The sequence below is a fragment of the Phoca vitulina genome, unplaced genomic scaffold (assembly GCF_004348235.1).
Source record: "Phoca vitulina isolate PV1807 unplaced genomic scaffold, GSC_HSeal_1.0 scaffold79, whole genome shotgun sequence".
In the NCBI taxonomy this organism is placed as follows: Eukaryota; Metazoa; Chordata; class Mammalia; order Carnivora; family Phocidae; genus Phoca; species Phoca vitulina.
The window spans coordinates 757555-774655 of NW_022589782.1; the positions used below are offsets into that span (position 1 = coordinate 757555).

The 17101-nt window shown below is 55.1% G+C and overlaps 2 protein-coding genes across 3 annotated transcripts in view; one reads left to right on the plus strand and one right to left on the minus strand.

Moving 5' to 3' along the window:
- The window catches only part of CUNH7orf50 (chromosome unknown C7orf50 homolog), a 130565-nt gene that overhangs the window by 79123 nt on the left and 34341 nt on the right, over nucleotides 1-17101 (minus strand). The window lies entirely within an intron of this gene.
- Nucleotides 1492-9118, plus strand: GPER1 (G protein-coupled estrogen receptor 1). 2 transcript variants are annotated; one of them, XM_032394256.1, is made up of 2 exons: nucleotides 1492-4165; nucleotides 6127-9118. In XM_032394256.1, exon 2 carries the CDS (start codon nucleotides 6601-6603, stop codon nucleotides 7711-7713), a length of 1113 nt encoding a protein of 370 aa, XP_032250147.1. In that variant the 5' UTR covers nucleotides 1492-4165; nucleotides 6127-6600; the 3' UTR covers nucleotides 7714-9118. The 2 variants fall into 2 exon arrangements, with proteins under 2 accessions (XP_032250147.1, XP_032250148.1); XM_032394257.1 differs by having other exon boundaries at nucleotides 6309-9118.

The window sequence follows — 17101 nt, forward strand, 5'->3', positions numbered from 1 at the left end:
CACTGAGAACAGGAGCTCTTCAAGGACAAAGCCGAGAGAAAGGTCAAGAGCCACAGAGAAGTAAGAAAACACACAGAACTGTGGTTTTCCAGCGTGGGAGGTGCTTTAGCCCAGAAGGCGCCCACGAAACCTCGATTTGAAAAAGATGGCTCAGAACAGAGGGGGTGGAGGGTGAGGAGAAGCTACTTCCTGTGGCCCCAGCCTCTCCCCGAGGACCCAGACCTCCAGCCCGGCATTCTAGAACATGCCACCCGCAAACAGTCCTCCCGGGGGCAGAGCCTGGTACGCGCCATCCGCCCGCACTTCTGCGGGCCACACACACGGTGTTCTGGGTGCAACTGGCACATCGCTCTCAGAGAATTAGAGGAAATGTCCAGAAAGCTCCAGGCAACGGCTGAGAGGAGCCCAGCTGCCCAAAAAGTCAACACAAGTGAAACCACGGGGACGGCTCTTTTATGGTGTCATGAAACACCCCAGGGTGAGTGGGTGCGAAGGTGCGCGGATGCTGAGGCCCCTGAACACTCGACATCCCTGCCCATGACAGAAAAGGCCGGAGGGCGGGTCTGCAGAAGGCCGTCCATGCTTCTCTAGGGAACAGCTTCACACAGGGCAGACGGCGGCTGTTTGGCACACCACGGTCCGCATGCACACGGGACTGCCGCTCGGATCTGACCCACGGCCCCAGAGAGGAGGGGAGGACAGCGCTGACGTGTGCACGCCTGCCCGCACAGGCTCCGGGCTGCATCTGCAGAGCTCACGTGGAAGGAACTGCCTGGTGGTCGCCCCTGCACTCCCCAGGCCGGCTTCCAGGGCCCCCCCCCCACACACACACACACTCAGAATTAGAAGTTCTGACACTTGGCCCCGGCCAACGGCTACCCACTGGGGGCCTACAGTATTCCCTAACAGCACACACCTCCTTAGGCCAGCCTGCAGCCAACAAAGAGGATGCAGGACGCCCATCACACACGCTTCCCCAAGGTAAGCACGTTCCCATCCCCTCTCTGGGTCCTGGCCTCTGTCTTCATAGCAGGTGGTGCTGGCCTGGATGCTTAGGGTGGGTGTGAGCACGAAGCCCACAGAGTGCTTTGTAAAGAACGCAGGGGCAGGGGCTCTCTGCTTCCCCCCACTCGGGATAATCAGAGACAAGGCACGAAAGGCTGCGTTTGCGGTGTTGCCCCTCAAGTGTGGGACCACCGTGGTGCCCATGAGCTTCCCCTCCCATAAGCACCACACAGGCCAGGCGGACTCCAAAGCGTGGCACCCACATCCCCCGGGGCCTCAGTCATGAGCCTACAACACTGGGACTGATATGCTCTCTCCCTGCGATGCACCCAAAGGACACAGGAGCCCAGCTGCCTGGGACTCGGCCCACGTCTTGCTAACCAGGCCGTCCTGGTGAAGGGTGGTGCACGCACCGTGGGACAAGCACAGCAGAGACGCCGGGTGACCGGGTGCCCTACAGCTGTTCTACGGGCATCACGTAGCTCCACGAGCACAAGCCCATGCGCCCCCACTCTACCAAGGGCCCCGGGGCAGCCGACTGCAGAGGGAGAAAATGGAACCTGGCGGTTCAGAGACTGGGCTTGCTCCCGCCAGGGCGCCCCCTCCACAGGCAGGGGGACAATTCTCCGCTACAGAAGAGCAGGGGTGGCAGGGATGACACAGGGAGGTTCAACGGCGACACACAGGCAGCGCCAGGCCTGGAGCAGCTGGGGATGAGGGTGAGGCTTCTGGGGGCCCTCATTCAGGCAGACCTCCCGGCTTTACCGCATGTCTGCTCTCTATGCGTTACCCATTATCGGACTCCATTTGCAAATTTAACTAAACGCCAATCAGACTGGATTCCCTCTGAAGTTTCCCCGTCATCCGATTCTGGGGATGGACAAAAATCTATGAAGTCCAATTCAGCATGGAGACAACCTTGTTACAAGAGGACTGGCCACGTGGGAAGCGCTCAGTGTGAGGACAAGGACCGTGGGCCAGAGTCAGCCAGACCGAGGCCTGGGGCAAATGCCCCTGAGCTCAGGCTTCTCACCCGTGCGGCAGGACAGGAGCAGCCCTGACGTGCCAGGGTGCTCAGTGAGGGTGGCATGAGCCAGCGGATATAACGCGCGTAGCAAACAGAGCCTAGCGTGAGTAAACGCTCACTGAAGGGTGGATTTTAAACTTTACAGGAGGTCTTTACGCTTGACAGAGACGTCTGCAGGATGTTCCCATCCCCGGGCTCAGGCGCATGGACTGAAATCCCTACCAGCGGGGTCCTGTGCCTTACGCGAGCTAGTCGTGTGAGGGCTGACAGCTTACTAGCCACCCAGTGCTAACACCTGGCAGCCCTCAGCAGCCGATGCCACGCCTTCCGCACAACATCGGCCCGCCAGCCGTCCCGGAGCGACCTCAGCGGGAGACGCAGGGGTGGCGCGTCGGGAGCCGCTAGAAGCTCCTCGGCCACCGGGACCGCAGGGGCTGCGGCCACGGGCCGGGGTGAGTAGGCAGAGGCTATTTTTACGTGGCATGTCTTGGCTATTTCAAGGTTCGGATTTTTATTTATTTTTTTTAACACAAGAGGAAGTTGTACTTTCTCATGACTCACTTCTTTCAAAATGGTGTCCTCGGGCATCGTTAGGGCCTCGTTCACATTACCATGTCATTCAGAACTTGAAAAGGCTAACAGTTTAGAATTACGTCTGGATTCTAAAGCTGGAAAGAACACTGATGTTAGTATTTTTCCACAAAAAATTTAACATAGTATTTTCTGTTGAAAAATATGTGTATAAAACACGAATCTGAAAGATGTTAGATTATTACCCTCCAGAATACCTTCGAGCTCACAGGCTCCTGACAAAACAGAAAGCTTGCAGGGACCACACGGGCCGCCTGCGGCGCCCGTAACCGGAGGGGCACCCCGTGCCCGACGCGCCCTCGTCCGACCAGACGCTTCCACTCCCAGCCTGGAACCAGCCTCTGTCCTCTCGGGGGGGAACATGCTGGCCCCCATGCTGCCAACGCAGCGGCCATCTGCTTTATTCACACTCAGTAATACGAAAGATCACGCTCAGTTCAATCTCACAGCTTCAAAAAGTCACTAAGAGGAAGGTATGAGACCCACTGAAATGTGGTGATGTCCACGAACACCGCACAACGTGGCGCAAGCAGCCAGAGCCCGGCAGGTCCCGCAGATGTGCAGACTCCGCCGGCCTTTCTCCCAGGCGATGGTGAATCCCAACCCCCGCCGGTGCGGCAGGAGACAGCAGCTGCCTGCAGGACGGTCAGGCACTGGGGGTCCCTGGGACTGGGACTAAGTCCACCCCGACCGCACAAGAGTCGCGGCCGAGGCGGGGAGGAAGAGGAGGGGGCCTCTCGGGTCGGTCACCAACGCCTGCTGGACAGGTGCACGCAGGCGGTTTCAGGAGCAAAGGGAAGGGGAGCGCTGCGACATGACTAACACTGAGAGCAGAAAAACAACTCTGATTCCTAATGGACTTGCCCCAAATACCTGCTATTTCTGGGGTTTAAATTTCTTTCTGGAAATGCTTTTGTGAAAGTCCTAGGTTAAATTCTCTAAGTATAATTAGTACAGTACTCTCTAGGCTTAGGAAATCCAGTGCTTAGTTTTAAAAACAAGCAAGACCATTTCAGTTCCAACAAATGACGACGGGTCATCATCTGAAAGGTACACAAGACCTACTTCCAATGCTTTCACGCTTAAAAAAAATTGTATCAGTGGGTGAAGAAAAGCAGTTAAATCGGGAAACTTCCATAAAAATGTGTAGTGGGACTGAGCTCATTGCCACAGTATGGGAGAAAAAAGGCCAGCAAAAAAATGGTTAATGCTGGCCTTCTCAGGAGGCCGTCCAGCGGTGCAGAGCACAATGGGCGGCCCTGGGAAGCCTATAAAGCCTGCAGTGCCCCGGTGTCCGGAGCAATGACCAGCATTCTGGCAGGTCAGCCTCGTGCACCAGGCCTCCCTCCCCAGGACCACCGCTCCGGCATTCTTCGACGGGTGGAAGCAAGTTCAGAATCCCCACCACCCGAGGGAGAGCTGCAGCTGCGCCTCCAGCCTGCCGTGAGCACGTTTGCAGAGGCTGGCTGACAAGCCTTCCAAGGGACGGGGGAAGGGTCTGCTCAGAACCGGCCCAAGTTGGGGTGGCTGGCTGCGGCGCAGGTGAGTCTCCATGCTGGGTTCCTGGTTCTGCGTTGGGGGCGATGGAGACCGCCGGGCGGACCTGGCTCAGTGGTCTCGGGTAAAGTGCCGCATGTTATGCTTGCAGCTGGATGCAGACGTGGACACACAGGCCACGCTCTGGCGAGAGGGGCGTTGAGGCTACAGACCCCCTCCTCCACATAAGAACCCAGACATGGCTCTCACAAGCTCAGCGTGACTGTAGTCGGGGAGGCTTATGCACAGAGGTTCTTTCTGTAACGCACGCCGAGAATAATACCCAGTATTCTGCTGTATTTCGCTCAAGCAAGGGGCTGTCTCGCATTAGGACAATCAGACGGCTGTCTACAGTACCACTCTTCAGTCACTCAATGAAAACACTCGCCCAAGCCACACGTCTGGGCGGATTAGTATTCCTTCACAAAGATACACACCCGGTAGATTTGACAAATGTGGTTTTAGTTTTCTAGAACTAGACAAGCAGTGGAAACGTGAAACAAAACAATACCAAACTGTTTCATGCTCATCTTTATAAATTCATGGTCAACACTCAGGAGGGTGCTGTGGCGGTAGGAAATGCACCCTACTTCCTGTGTCGGTTCTAGGCCGCTATGAAATAGCAGTATTTGCCAAGGATCAAAAGACTCAGGTACATGGGAAAGAAGTGCAGGACTTGCTTTAAAACTCTTTCCACACGGCCTATCTTGACAAACACAGGAACAGGACGAGTGTGCGTGGTGGGCTCCCTCACCTTCAAGCTTTCCTCTGGAAGCATCAGAAACGGCCCCAAGTTTCCACATTTAGAGAGCAAAACAAGCACTCGCAGCACTCTTTACAAAGAAATTAAAAACAGAGGCTTTAAACGTTACAGATAGTATCTGGGAACAATGACATTTATGTGGTTCAAATTGGTACTATCTACTAAAGATGAATAAAAAAATGCAAAATAACTAATAAACTTATCATCACCGCTAAGCAAAGCTTACTGAATATTTTTTAAATAATAACTGACCCTAAGGCTGTGATTTATGTTTTTTTGCTTTTCTGCCTTTTTTTTTTTTTAAGCAGTATTTTCAAGCAGTTGTTCAATAAATGTCTAGTCTGGTTTGGCAACACTTCAAAAATGACTCCTAATGATCTCACAGGGTAGAACAAGAACTCTCAACAGAAAAACAATTCAAGTCCATTTTAATGTGCCAGGTCGGCTTCCTTGGGGTCTCTCTCATTCTCTGTGGCGGGCCCCCCTCGATGCAAGGGCACCCCTCCCCAGCTGTGACGGCCCAAATACCACCGCGGCTGCCCAGCGAACCCTGGCTGACTCGCCTGTCAAGACCGCGGATGAGCCAGGCGTGGTGGACGGCCCCGTAGGCTAGACCTGTCAGCAGCAAAGGTCTAAAGGGCTTTGCTCAGGCTTTTTTTTCCCCCAGCTTCTAGGTTACAAACATTACAAAAATATATTAGATTTTACAATAATTTATGAAAACATTGGATAAATATTTACTAAAGCCAGTACCATTTTTATGATTTTTTCTCTTTCATTTCGTATCATGAAAAAAGTTTCATTTGGGGCACCCAAGCTTAGGTTAGCAAAAAAAAACAAAACCAAAAAACAAACTAGATTTCTTTTATCTGCTTTATTGTAAGAGATTCTGCTCCAGTTTCCACGAAGCATTCTGGGTCTAATATCTTCAGAGAAGCTGGGTTTTTCCCTTCCCATCTTAGTTCTCTTTCCAACAGCTGCTGAAATAAATTTTATTTCCTCTGCTGGCAAATAGTACTTTTCCTGAGATTTCCATACCCAACAGCCATGTTACTTCATAAGCCTGCTATTCAACTATTTTAAAAAATAGGCGTCCACCGCGCATTAGGATGACTCACAGTCCAGGCTCCAGTCAGACGGAGCGGCCCGGGAGCCCTGGGGACAGATAACGGGGCATTTTCTATACTTAATTCTTCTTCCCCAGCTCAGTGACAAACCATCTCTCCAAGACACTAAGGACCTCAAGTCCCAGCCTTCCCTTCACACGCATGTGCCTGCCGTCACCCTGTGGCCATCTGCTGCAGAGACCGTCCTCATCAGAAAGCCATCAGAAAGCCGTAGAGACTTGAACCAAAGACTTACTCCTGTTCTGTATGCTTCTCTCAGGTGCGCAGGTAGTGAGCGCCATCCGGTGGGCGCTGAACACAGTAGTCGACACCCAGCAGACGCCCAGAAAAAGAGTCACTCGCGGTGTGGACATGGATAACCTTCTCCATTTGCTCAGCTTTCTGCAAAACAGACCCACACTGCTTCCGGTGGTGCCTGTGATGAGTTCTGCTCTTACAAACATCTGGCTCACTTCAAAGAGCATCACCTTTCTTTCTAGAGATGGATTTATCGTTTAAGTTGGATTTCCGTGAGCTGTGCGGCAAACCGTGAAAGCTGTGCATCTGGGGATATGGACGTGACTTCCCCAGTGCCCGTCTTGGGCATGGAGACGCACCCCAGCACCTCCAACAGCACCCCCCCAGAGCTCAACCTGTCCCGCGCACTCACTGGCACCGTCCTGGCGAACCAGACAGGAGAGCTCTCCGAGCACCAGCAGTACGTGATTGGGCTTTTCCTCTCCTGCCTGTACACCATCTTCCTCTTCCCCATCGGTTTCGTGGGGAACATCCTGATACTGGTGGTGAACATCAGCTTCCGGGAAAAGATGACAATCCCGGACTTGTACTTCATCAACCTGGCGGCGGCTGACCTCATCCTGGTGGCCGACTCCCTGATTGAGGTGTTCAACCTGGACGAGCAGTACTATGACATCACTGTGCTGTGCACCTTCATGTCCCTCTTCCTCCAGATCAACATGTACAGCAGCATCTTCTTCCTCACGTGGATGAGCTTTGACCGGTACATCGCCCTGGCCAAGGCCATGCGCTCCAGCCTGTTCCGCACCAAGCACCACGCCAGGCTGAGCTGCGGCCTCATCTGGATGGCCTCTGTCTCTGCCACGCTGGTGCCCTTCACCGCAGTGCACCTGCAGCACACGGAGGAGGTCTGCTTCTGCTTTGCAGACGTCAAGGAGATCCAGTGGCTGGAAGTCACCTTGGGTTTCATCATCCCCTTCGCCATCATCGGCCTGTGCTACTCGCTCATCGTCCGGGTGCTCATCAAAGCTCACAAACACCGAGGCCTGCGCCCGAGGAGGCAGAAAGCCCTCCGCATGATCTTCGCAGTGGTCCTCGTGTTCTTCATCTGCTGGTTGCCAGAGAACGTCTTCATCAGCGTCCACCTGCTGCAGCGCACACAGCCAGGAGCTGCTCCCTGCACCCAGTCTTTCCGCCATGCCTACCCGCTAACTGGCCACATCGTCAACCTGGCGGCTTTCTCCAACAGCTGTCTGAACCCCCTCATCTACAGCTTTCTGGGGGAGACTTTTCGGGACAAACTGAGGCTGTACATTGAGCAGAAAACCAACATGTCAGCTCTGAACCGTTTCTGCCATGCTGCCCTGAAGGCAGTCATCCCAGACAGCACCGAGCCGTCGGATGTGAAGTTCAGCAGCGCCGTATAGAGGCGGCCGAGCGGTGTCAGCACAGGCCCAACACTGTGTCACCCCAGGGCAAGGCAGGAGGAAGGGCTGGGCCACACCGTGCCCTGAGCCCGGTCAGAACTTGCCAGCCCGCCTGTGCCCCAGCTGTGGGTACACGTGGGCTCTGAGGAGCCCACCCTGCAAGCCACCCTGACTTTGGGCCGAGCACACAGCACTGGGGCTCCCCACCCACATCACGGCTGCGGGGCATGGGGCTGGCGTGAGCAGGCGCCGGGCATGGGGGCCACTCTGCACACACTGTGCCCCACAACAAAGGATGTTTCTCATGTTGGCCAATGAAAGCAAAACCAAGGAGACATTCTGGAGGCAAGACCTTAGTTTCAAGGTCGATCTGCCATAAATCTGGCACCCTTGGGAGACAGAACACACTCAGCGGATCTGAACTGGATACTGTGGTCCATCTCCCACGTCTGTGGCCTATGGTTTATTATGCGTACTAACAAGCGCACTCGAGTTAGAGGGGAAGGGAGAAGCGCTTCTCCCAGGCACACCCCTCAGAGCGGCCCCTCGCCGACAGCAACTGCGTGACCCTGAGCACTCGGGCCGCCTCAGCCGGAAGGCTCTTCTGCAACCAGAGACCCCCCTGCTGTCTGAGTCGCCGGCCCAGTGCTGCCTGTTTGCGGGCGTCTCTGCACCTACACCACCAGGGAAGGAGCCCATGGGGGTACAGGCTGGGGAGAAAGTGGGCCTCTGAGAATAACAGTGGGGACGAAGATGACGGCAATGTATACAGTTTTCCTTAAAACGTACAAAAGAAAAACTAGTGATTGCTAAGAACGTCCAGCCTTTCTCAATAAAACATAGTCACGTCCTGATTCTCACTTCTCTGAGTTGTTCGCTGCAGTGGCAGGAGGCGGGGGGGGCGCAGCAGGGTGGGGGTCCTTGAGCCTCAGCAGCAGAACCAGTCTCTCCTCACAAGGATGCCCGTCCCTGGCGTCACTAAGCTCAGGACCCAGCCAGAGCTCCCTCATAGGACCAACGTCTAAACCCAGCCAGCAGCACGCACCTGGCATCTCCAAGATGTCTGACTCTGCTGCACAACCCTGCGTGCCAGAGCAGGCATCACGGAGATGCACCACATGCCCTGGTTCTTCCAGAAGGCTCTGTCCTATCAGCACCAGGTACGGTGCCTGCAGTAGCTCAGAGTGCTCGCGAGGCAGCTGGGGGGCAGAGGGGCTTCTGTCCTCCAGGACAGGCCAGCTGGGGGCCCTACCCTCCAGTGTGGGCTGGGGCTGGGGGTGCCAGCCTCTAATGTGGGCTAAGACTGGGGACCCCTGGTCTCCCTTTTGGGCTGAGACTAGGGAGCCCTGGCCTCCAATGTGGGCTGAGGCGGGATCAAAGTGAACCCCACTCGGCACCTGGGTGGCTCAGTTGGTTGAGCGGCTGCCTTCGGCTCAGGTCATGATCCTGGAGTCCTGGGATCGAGTCCTGCATCGGGCTCCCTGCTCCGCGGGGAGTCTGCTTCTCCCTCTGACCCTCCCCCGTCTCATGCGCTCTCTCTATCTCATTCTCTCTCTCAAATAAATTAATAAAAAAAAAAAAAAAATCTTAAAAAAAAAAAAAGTGAACCCCACTCCTCCTGCCCCATACGCTCCACTCAGGAGGCCCACATCCCCAGAACAGGGGGCCCTCAAGGATTCTCACACAGGCAGGGCTTCCTGCGGGAGAGGCGAGACAATGTTTAGGTAATAGGGAAATGAGCCATTTGAAGTTTCAGTGGTTTTTATGGGTGCAAATCTTCAAGAAAGAGAGCGTCTGTCCCAAGTAAATATTTGCGCCGACCAACTGTGACCCTGCAGAGATGCCATCTCCAGCACCCAAGTCCCACTCCAGACTTGCTTTCCAAATAAACATCCCCGTTGCAGGAACGGACGACCCACTGGCTGCTGAGGACGGTTCCCACGCACTAGGAGCTCTGGTGTGGGGAATACCGCTGCCGGGTGGCCGCGCGAGCTCGCCCGCGGCGCTGTCACAGGACACCCACCCTGCAGCCGAGGTGAGGGGGGCACCTCCCAAGGAAGAGTCCTCCTTCCACCCTCTGCCTCCCCAGAACCTCCAAAGTCACGAGTCTACGCGGGGTACAGACACTGCATTGATGCACCTCATCCTATAAACGCCAGGAGAGATTCTAAGATGCCTTCCCTCACACATCCTCTGAGTCCCCCGTGGGACAGCTTCTCAGGATGGGCTCTGCCCCAGCCCAGGGCCTGGTCAGAGCAGATGGCCACGCCCAAGGACCCGGCCTGCAAACCCTGCTCCTTACCAAGCCCCCCCTTTGACTTCAGTGCTGACAACTCCAAGTTGCAGAGCGGATGCACAGACTGGCAGCCCAGCCGCGAGCATCTGACTATGTGCAAGCGTTCATCAAACACATGCACCATTCCCAGTGTGAAAAGCGGTGGCAGGGAGGTGTCTGAAGACTACACAGAGCCTGGAGACCCAGGCTGTTTAGCTGTAGCTCTTGAGAAAGAGTGGGGAGGCAGACAGCACATCAGGGAATCAGGCCTGCCCTCTGATCCTTCCAATAAACCATGAGGCACACACTGTCCCCATTACTCAGAGTCCTGAACTGCTTGAAATCTTGAATGGTAATGAGGTAGCCAGGAACTGACCCACAGCCTATGTCTCCAAAGCCCACGTCCCTTCCTCTACAGCACTCGGGGATCAAGAGGTCAATCAGGGTCACAGGCTCAATCCTTTCCCAAAGGTGCACCAGACGGGACGTTCTGGGCAGGAAGGAGTGGAATGGAGAGCCCCTCCAAAGACGTCTGGGCAGGAACCGTGCCTGGCCAAAGCCCCAAAGCACCGGTCAAGGGCAGGGACCTCCTATCCCCAGGCAGCCCTCCACATGGGCTGCCATCCACATGGCGGACATGGCTGTGAGAGCTGGAAAAGGCCAGCCCTGCACTCATCAGCCGTCTCCTGCTCCTGAACGGCCTCACCAGCAGGTCTTCCACAGCTGGTGCTTGCCCGGGGCACAGGTCCAACAGGGCCAGACACAGCTCCTACCTCTAACCTTTCGAAGCCCATCTCCTGATGTGTAAACTGGCAGCAGAACTCCCCCAGAGAGTCCACTGGACGGTCACTAGAAGGGCAAGTGCAAGGTAGAGATCCTGACTCAACAGAAAGGAATTCTTAGCCCAGGCTGGACAGGCGGCCTCTGGAGTCTTCTCTGAGCCCGAGACCCTAGAGCCTGCGTCAGAGACGACGGAGCCTGTGTGTGCAGGCTGCCTGGCCCATTCAAACGCAGGCCATTCTCAGAAGCATTTGCCTGAGAGCAGAGGCTGATTTAATTATTTTGTCAGGAACACCACAAGATAAAATCAAGGCATTTGGTTGCCTTGCTGTTTCCTGGTAGCCTGGCTCTCCCAGGCACTGATGCTCTGTAAACCCACCAAGAGCTCAAAAGTACGGAGCTGTAAGCACACAAAACCCACTGGTGCTAGCACCGAATAGGACTTAATAATTTTCTTTGTGCTTAATAATTAACTCTTGATTATGAGGGTGACACTTCCCAGACCCTGCATCCCCCTGGGAGGGGTGGAGGCATTTGGGCCATTACAGCCTCCCTGGGACGTGCCCTCTCGTCTGGTGGTATGGGTGAAGCAGTCCTGAAGCTTTTACACACATTCTGAATGGAGCATGTTCGTCACTGAGCCCAGTTGTTCTCAAGCGGACGGCAGGAGATGCAACGTGGAAGGGAGAAGGGCAGGCAGGCAGGGCCCTGGGGTTGATGGAATTGGGGGTGTCCAGAGAACCCCGAGATCTCTAAACTAAGAGCATGTGCAGGACGGCACAGGGCGTGTGCTCGTGCGTGATCTTACGCTCGCCAGCTCCGTCTGCTCCCAGAGGCCAGGAAGGGCCTGCGCGGCTACGGGCCCAGCAGCACCCAGGCCATCCCCCTGAGAAGAAACGAGGCTCCTCAGAGAAATGGCCAACTCGGGCAGGGCAGGAGTACAAGGTGAGCCCTGGCACGTGGTGTTCTGCCAGAGGGAAGAAAAGCTTCAAGAGAACGACAGAGTCCCATTAAAGTGACACGGGGCCCTACCGGAAGGGATCCCACCAGCCAAATTCAGCATCAGGACAATTACAGACAGATGAGAATCCACGGTCCAGTCCAGCAATGAGTACAGTAAACATAACGTACATGAAATGAACGCTGGAATAAACAAACACAGTACAGTCACACAGAGTGAGTGAGCCTTGCCTGCCTGAGAGCGGACGGCTCCCACGGGCTGGTGATGGGGGAGGCTACTGTAGCGGTCTCAGCGAAGCCCGGGACAGGCGAGAATTCCTAATGGAGGCTAAACCCAGGACACCTGATGGAGCAGGACATCTGTAGTGGCTTCGTGCGTCCCGTCCATCCGGCCGGCCGGCTGCTTCTGTGTCGGGGAGACAGGCACCACATAACAGAGACGGGACGGCCCTTCACGGAGAGCCGACGAGGAACTCACACGGGCAAGGGCGGTCCAGATGTGGACCCTAAATAGTGCACGACGTCTCCATGTCCTATCTGGGATTGTGACCTCAACCTGGACAGGAAGAAGTATCAGAAAATCCAAAATGCGGATGGGGTAATGATCCAAAACGACACGTCAAAGAGACAAAGAAAGGCAGAGGAAGTATCCCAAATTAAGAGAGGGTAAAGAGAGAAAGCAACTCAATGCAGCATGTGACCCTCAACAGGACGTTCTGCTAGAAGGAAATGCTGCAAGGGTACTGCTATGGGGCCAAGGGACAGGAGGAACTGCTTGGTGCTGAGAGCTGTCCCGTGGTACATGAGATAATGCTCTTCTTCTAAGAAAACACACAATTCAGTATTCATGGCTGGGGCATATCCACAGAAAGACGCAGACTGAGGACAAGCATGCACACAAATGTCAAAGCAAATGGGACAAAAGGTGCAGAATGTCCATTCCAGGCCTGGGTATAGACCCAAAAGAACTGAAACAGGTGTTCAAACAAAAACTTGTACCTGATTACTCACAGCAGCACCATTCCCAATAGCCAAGAGGTAAAAACAACTCAAAGGTCCACCAACAGCTGATGTTCTAGCCACCAACAGATGATGGTCTGGCCACACAATGGGATCCTATTTGGTCACATAAGGGAATGAAGCACAGACACCTGCCACGGCGTGGACGAACCCTGAAGACCTGAGGCTCAGAGAAAGAAGCCAGACGTGAAGGGCCATGTGGTCTATGACTCTGTTCAGCAGGCCCATCTGCAGCGACTGGAAGCAGGCAGGGGGCGCAGGGGCCGGGGGAATGGGGAGGGACGCTAACAGGGACCAGGTTTCTCCAGGAGGCGAAGAAAATATTCTAAAATTAGATCGTGGTTAACAGTCAAATAACTCTGTGAATACACTGAAAACCACTAAGTACACACTTTAAAAGGGTGAATTTGCGTTACGTAAATTACGTCTCAGAAAAAGCTGCTGTTTAAAAACAAACCCACCACCCCTCCTGGTCATGTGTTCCCACAGCGGTTCTTCCCTGCTAGGACACGGGCTCGCGTCTGTAAAACCACTCGGTGCCCTCCAAGGCAGTGCGGGGTCTGCCGGCGCTCTTCCCTCCACCCGCCAGGCGCTTCACGGGTGCCAGGAACACCTGCCAACGGGAAGGCTGATCCACCCAGGGTCCCAGAAGCTGCCTTCTCCTAACGAACACTCTCTCCTTGCACACTGCCACGCAGTTCAGGCTTTACTTTCTTTTCCATGGTGGGAAACTGAGCATTTGGGTGTCTTCTGACATGCTGGCAAATTAAAAACAGACCAACAGAACTTGAATAAGAAGTAAAGCTGAAGGGGCGCCTTGGTGGCTCAGTCGGTTAAGCATCTGCCTTCGGCTCAGGTCATGAACCCAGGGTCCTGGGATCGAGCCCCACGTAGGGCTCCCTGCTCAGTAGGGAGCCTGCTTCTCCCTCTATCTCTCCCCCTGTTCGTGCTCCCTCTTTCTCTCTCTCTCTCAAATAAATAAATAAATCATCTTAAAAAAAAAAAAAAAGAAGTAAGGCTGAATTTACTAAGGGCTGAGAGGAGTGGCCAGGCCGGTCAGGCAGGGCCAGCAGCCCGAGGGCGCCAGTCTCCGAGGCTGACCCTCCAGCCCCCAGCTCAGAGAGGAAGCAGGTCAGTGGGCACCTCTCTGCTGCGTACTGTGCTGGGGCACCTTCACGGGGCCAGCTGCTCGGACCCCAGGAAACACAGGCTTCCTTACCAGACCTATTCTTACCCACGCCTGCACTATGCACCTTCTGTTTGGGACAGAGCCCCTCCTGGGCACGCGGAGGCTCAAGGTGCATGACACTCGTCATGTCCCTGTTTCTCCTCTCAGGTCAGGTGAGCTGAGCACCGAGGTCCATCTCTGCACCCGTGCTCATCACCTGAGCCAGGGAAGAGAAGCCTGCGCTTCTTCACACAACTCATCACTGAGGCCGAAGCCTGCTGCGGATCTGATCGGTGAGCACTCCACCTTCCCAGCTTCTGGCGGGACGGGGTTCAGCCGCCCAGCAATCGCCAAAAACTGGAAGGGAAGGAGGGAGGAGGGTGGTGTCATGGGTAAAATGCCCAGCAGGTCCCAGCCTCTCCCTCCCTCCCACCCTCCCGAGTGCCCTACCCAACCCCATTCTATCCACAGGACAAACTACAGGACGGTGCAGCCACCATGTCAGCAAGCCCTTGCCAAAGACAGAAGAGTCCCAGGTAAGTGGGGTGGCCCTGTCCAAGACAGCGGACAGCCACAGGGGGACCCGCCAAGGCAGGGACAGCCACAGTACCCACTTCCAGGAACACGAGGCCTGGCGCAGCCCCATCCAAGGCTCCCGCCCTCCCCGATGAATGGTCCAGACCAGAGAGCATGTGCGCTGCCTCAGACCTCGCCTCCACACCCAGTTCTGTGTCGGCAGAGAAGTGCTGGCAGCTGTGAGTTAATCTGGTGTTTGCCATTGTCCAGTGGGCGGGGGTTCTCGTCTGGGAACAAGGGTTTTAAAAGCCAAAGAAACACAAAACAAAAGTGCATCAAACCTGACTGTAATTCTAGGCCTTTATCCCAGGGTGGAATCAATCTAAAACTTATCACAAGAAATCAGCTGTAGGGAGTCCTGGAAAGATGCCAGTTAGTATCAGAAAAGGCCACGTCCCCCAGTCTCTCCCGGGGGGGGGGGCTGGTTCTGCTGAATGCAGACATCTACTGACAGGAAGTCCCTTACAAGTTCCTGCACCTTCTTCCTTCCTCCTGCCCCTGCCCGGAGAGTTCCTAATGTGCTCGCCCACCTTCTGCCTCCCGGCCCCCTTCTCCTGGGACCTGAGCTCCCAGAGCAGGGGGCTGTATGAGACCCCACAGCAACTAGAACAGGGCTCTGCGGGAAGCACTTGCTACGCAGAAGGAAGACCCCAGCGGCGGCTCTCAGCACCTCAATGTGGCTCTGAATGGTCACCTGGAGCACGGGTGAGTGCTCAGCGCCCACCCCCCACCCCAGGAGGCCAGGATCTCCCAGGAGGGTCACAGCAAACTCCTGCAGCCAGCAGGAGAGGTCAGAGACACAGCCCCGCCCAGGACACTCAGTCTTCAGCAAACAACACAGCTTTTCCCTTTGCGGACTCAAAAATGTAAATTCCCCCAAATGAAGAAAATCAGAGCAGGCCCCTTCAGAGTCCCGACTCCTCTGAAGAGTGAAAAGGCAGAAGGCTCTTGCCCACGAAGTCACTGCACAGAACTGCCCCAGAGGGACTGCAGTCTGTCCCCTGGGCTCAAAGACCGGGTCGAAGGAAAACACTCAAATGCGCCAGGTGGCCCCATCAACCTGCCCCCGATAACAGTGGACATGGCTCGATCAGGCCACGTACATCATTTCTACACCTTAAAAACATAGGAAACCTGAAGGCATTGGGGGGGTGGGGGAGGCGCCCAGACCAGTTTCTAGAAGAAAGCAGGAAATAGGGGAGAGGAGTTGCAATGTCCTGAGGGCACCTGTCACCCCACGTGGCCCACAGTGAGCCGAGGCTGCAAAAGGCTGCGCTAGAACCCCCAGCTGACACACTGGTGACCCGAGCCCCTGTATCACCTTTGTCCCACCCCTGCAAGTGCACACGCACACACACGCATGTGTGTGCACTGTATGTACGGCAGGCTAGAGACCAGACGCCCTCGGTGCCGAGGAGCGCACAGCTGCCCTGTGACAGGGGGACTGAGGAGACGGCCGCTGCGGCGTGGCGGGGCTGGGGAGCCAGCCTGGGGCAGGCGTCGAGGTGGTGCTCCTCTGCCGCACCCCAGACCCGCTGCAGGAGCCGACCTAGGCTTCCGGGAGGACACGGCCATCCCAGGCGGCGGAAATGCCCGGAAAGATTTCTGAAGCGCGGTGACCAGGAGGTGCGGGAAGACGGCCGGGGACGCAGGGAGAGCAGCGGCCGACGCACGGGTGCAGACGGGCTCCACGGTGGAAGACCACGTGCGACGCCTAAAACAACTGCTTATCGCACTTAGAGAAACAAGCATCAAACTTGAAAATATCTGCAGGGAACATAAAACTATAAAAAGAAACAGGAAGTAGAGCAAATATTCCAAAAGCACAAACTTTCACAATCTCCAAGTCGTATGAAATAGATCATTTCAAGAGCACCGTAACTACTGAGGAAACTCAATCCACAATGTAAAAGCCCCTGAAAAAGAAACCTCCAGGCCCAGAGGGTTTCACTGCTGACGTTAACTAAACATTGTAAGAAGAACTGACACTAAATACCGATTCAAAATCAAAGACAGTACAAAAAAACCTGCAGATCAGTGTTCCTCATGAATACAGATGCAAAAGTCCTTAAAATGCTGGCAACAGAATTCAGCACCACGTAAATGTCACTAGCTACTGGGACCACAGAGGACACAAGGCGGGTTCAACGTTCAAGTACCCCTCAGTGTCGCATGCCGTAGTACACAGGCCGAGGAAAAATCACATGAAAAATCACAACAACTGATGCAGAAAAAGCACTAGACAAAATTCATGATAAAAACTTGAAAAGATGAAAAGAGAGTTTCCTCAACGGGATGCCGAACATCTACTCAGTGTGGAATACAGCAGAGGGGAGCGGGACCCCCAGGTCCGAACCTGAGTGGGACTGCCACTGGAAATCACTGACCGACAGCAGCGCTCAGAGCAGCCCCGAGGGAGGAGGTAAGGAAGACCGGGAAGGGTGAGGGCCGGAGCCAGGATGTGCCGGGCTCTGGTATATGCTGAAGTCGCCAGGACTCGCCGACGGACTGGATGGGGGTGGGGGAGGCAGCTGGCATCAAGAGACAAACACAAAGATGAAAGGACACGCACGGGGACTCCCTCGTGCGAGGACCCGGAGTCGTCAGAC

Bases quoted from the DNA above. Each gene is read 5' to 3' on its own strand.
- GPER1 (XM_032394256.1), top strand. From the start codon at position 6,601: ATGGACGTGACTTCCCCAGTGCCCGTCTTGGGCATGGAGACGCACCCC.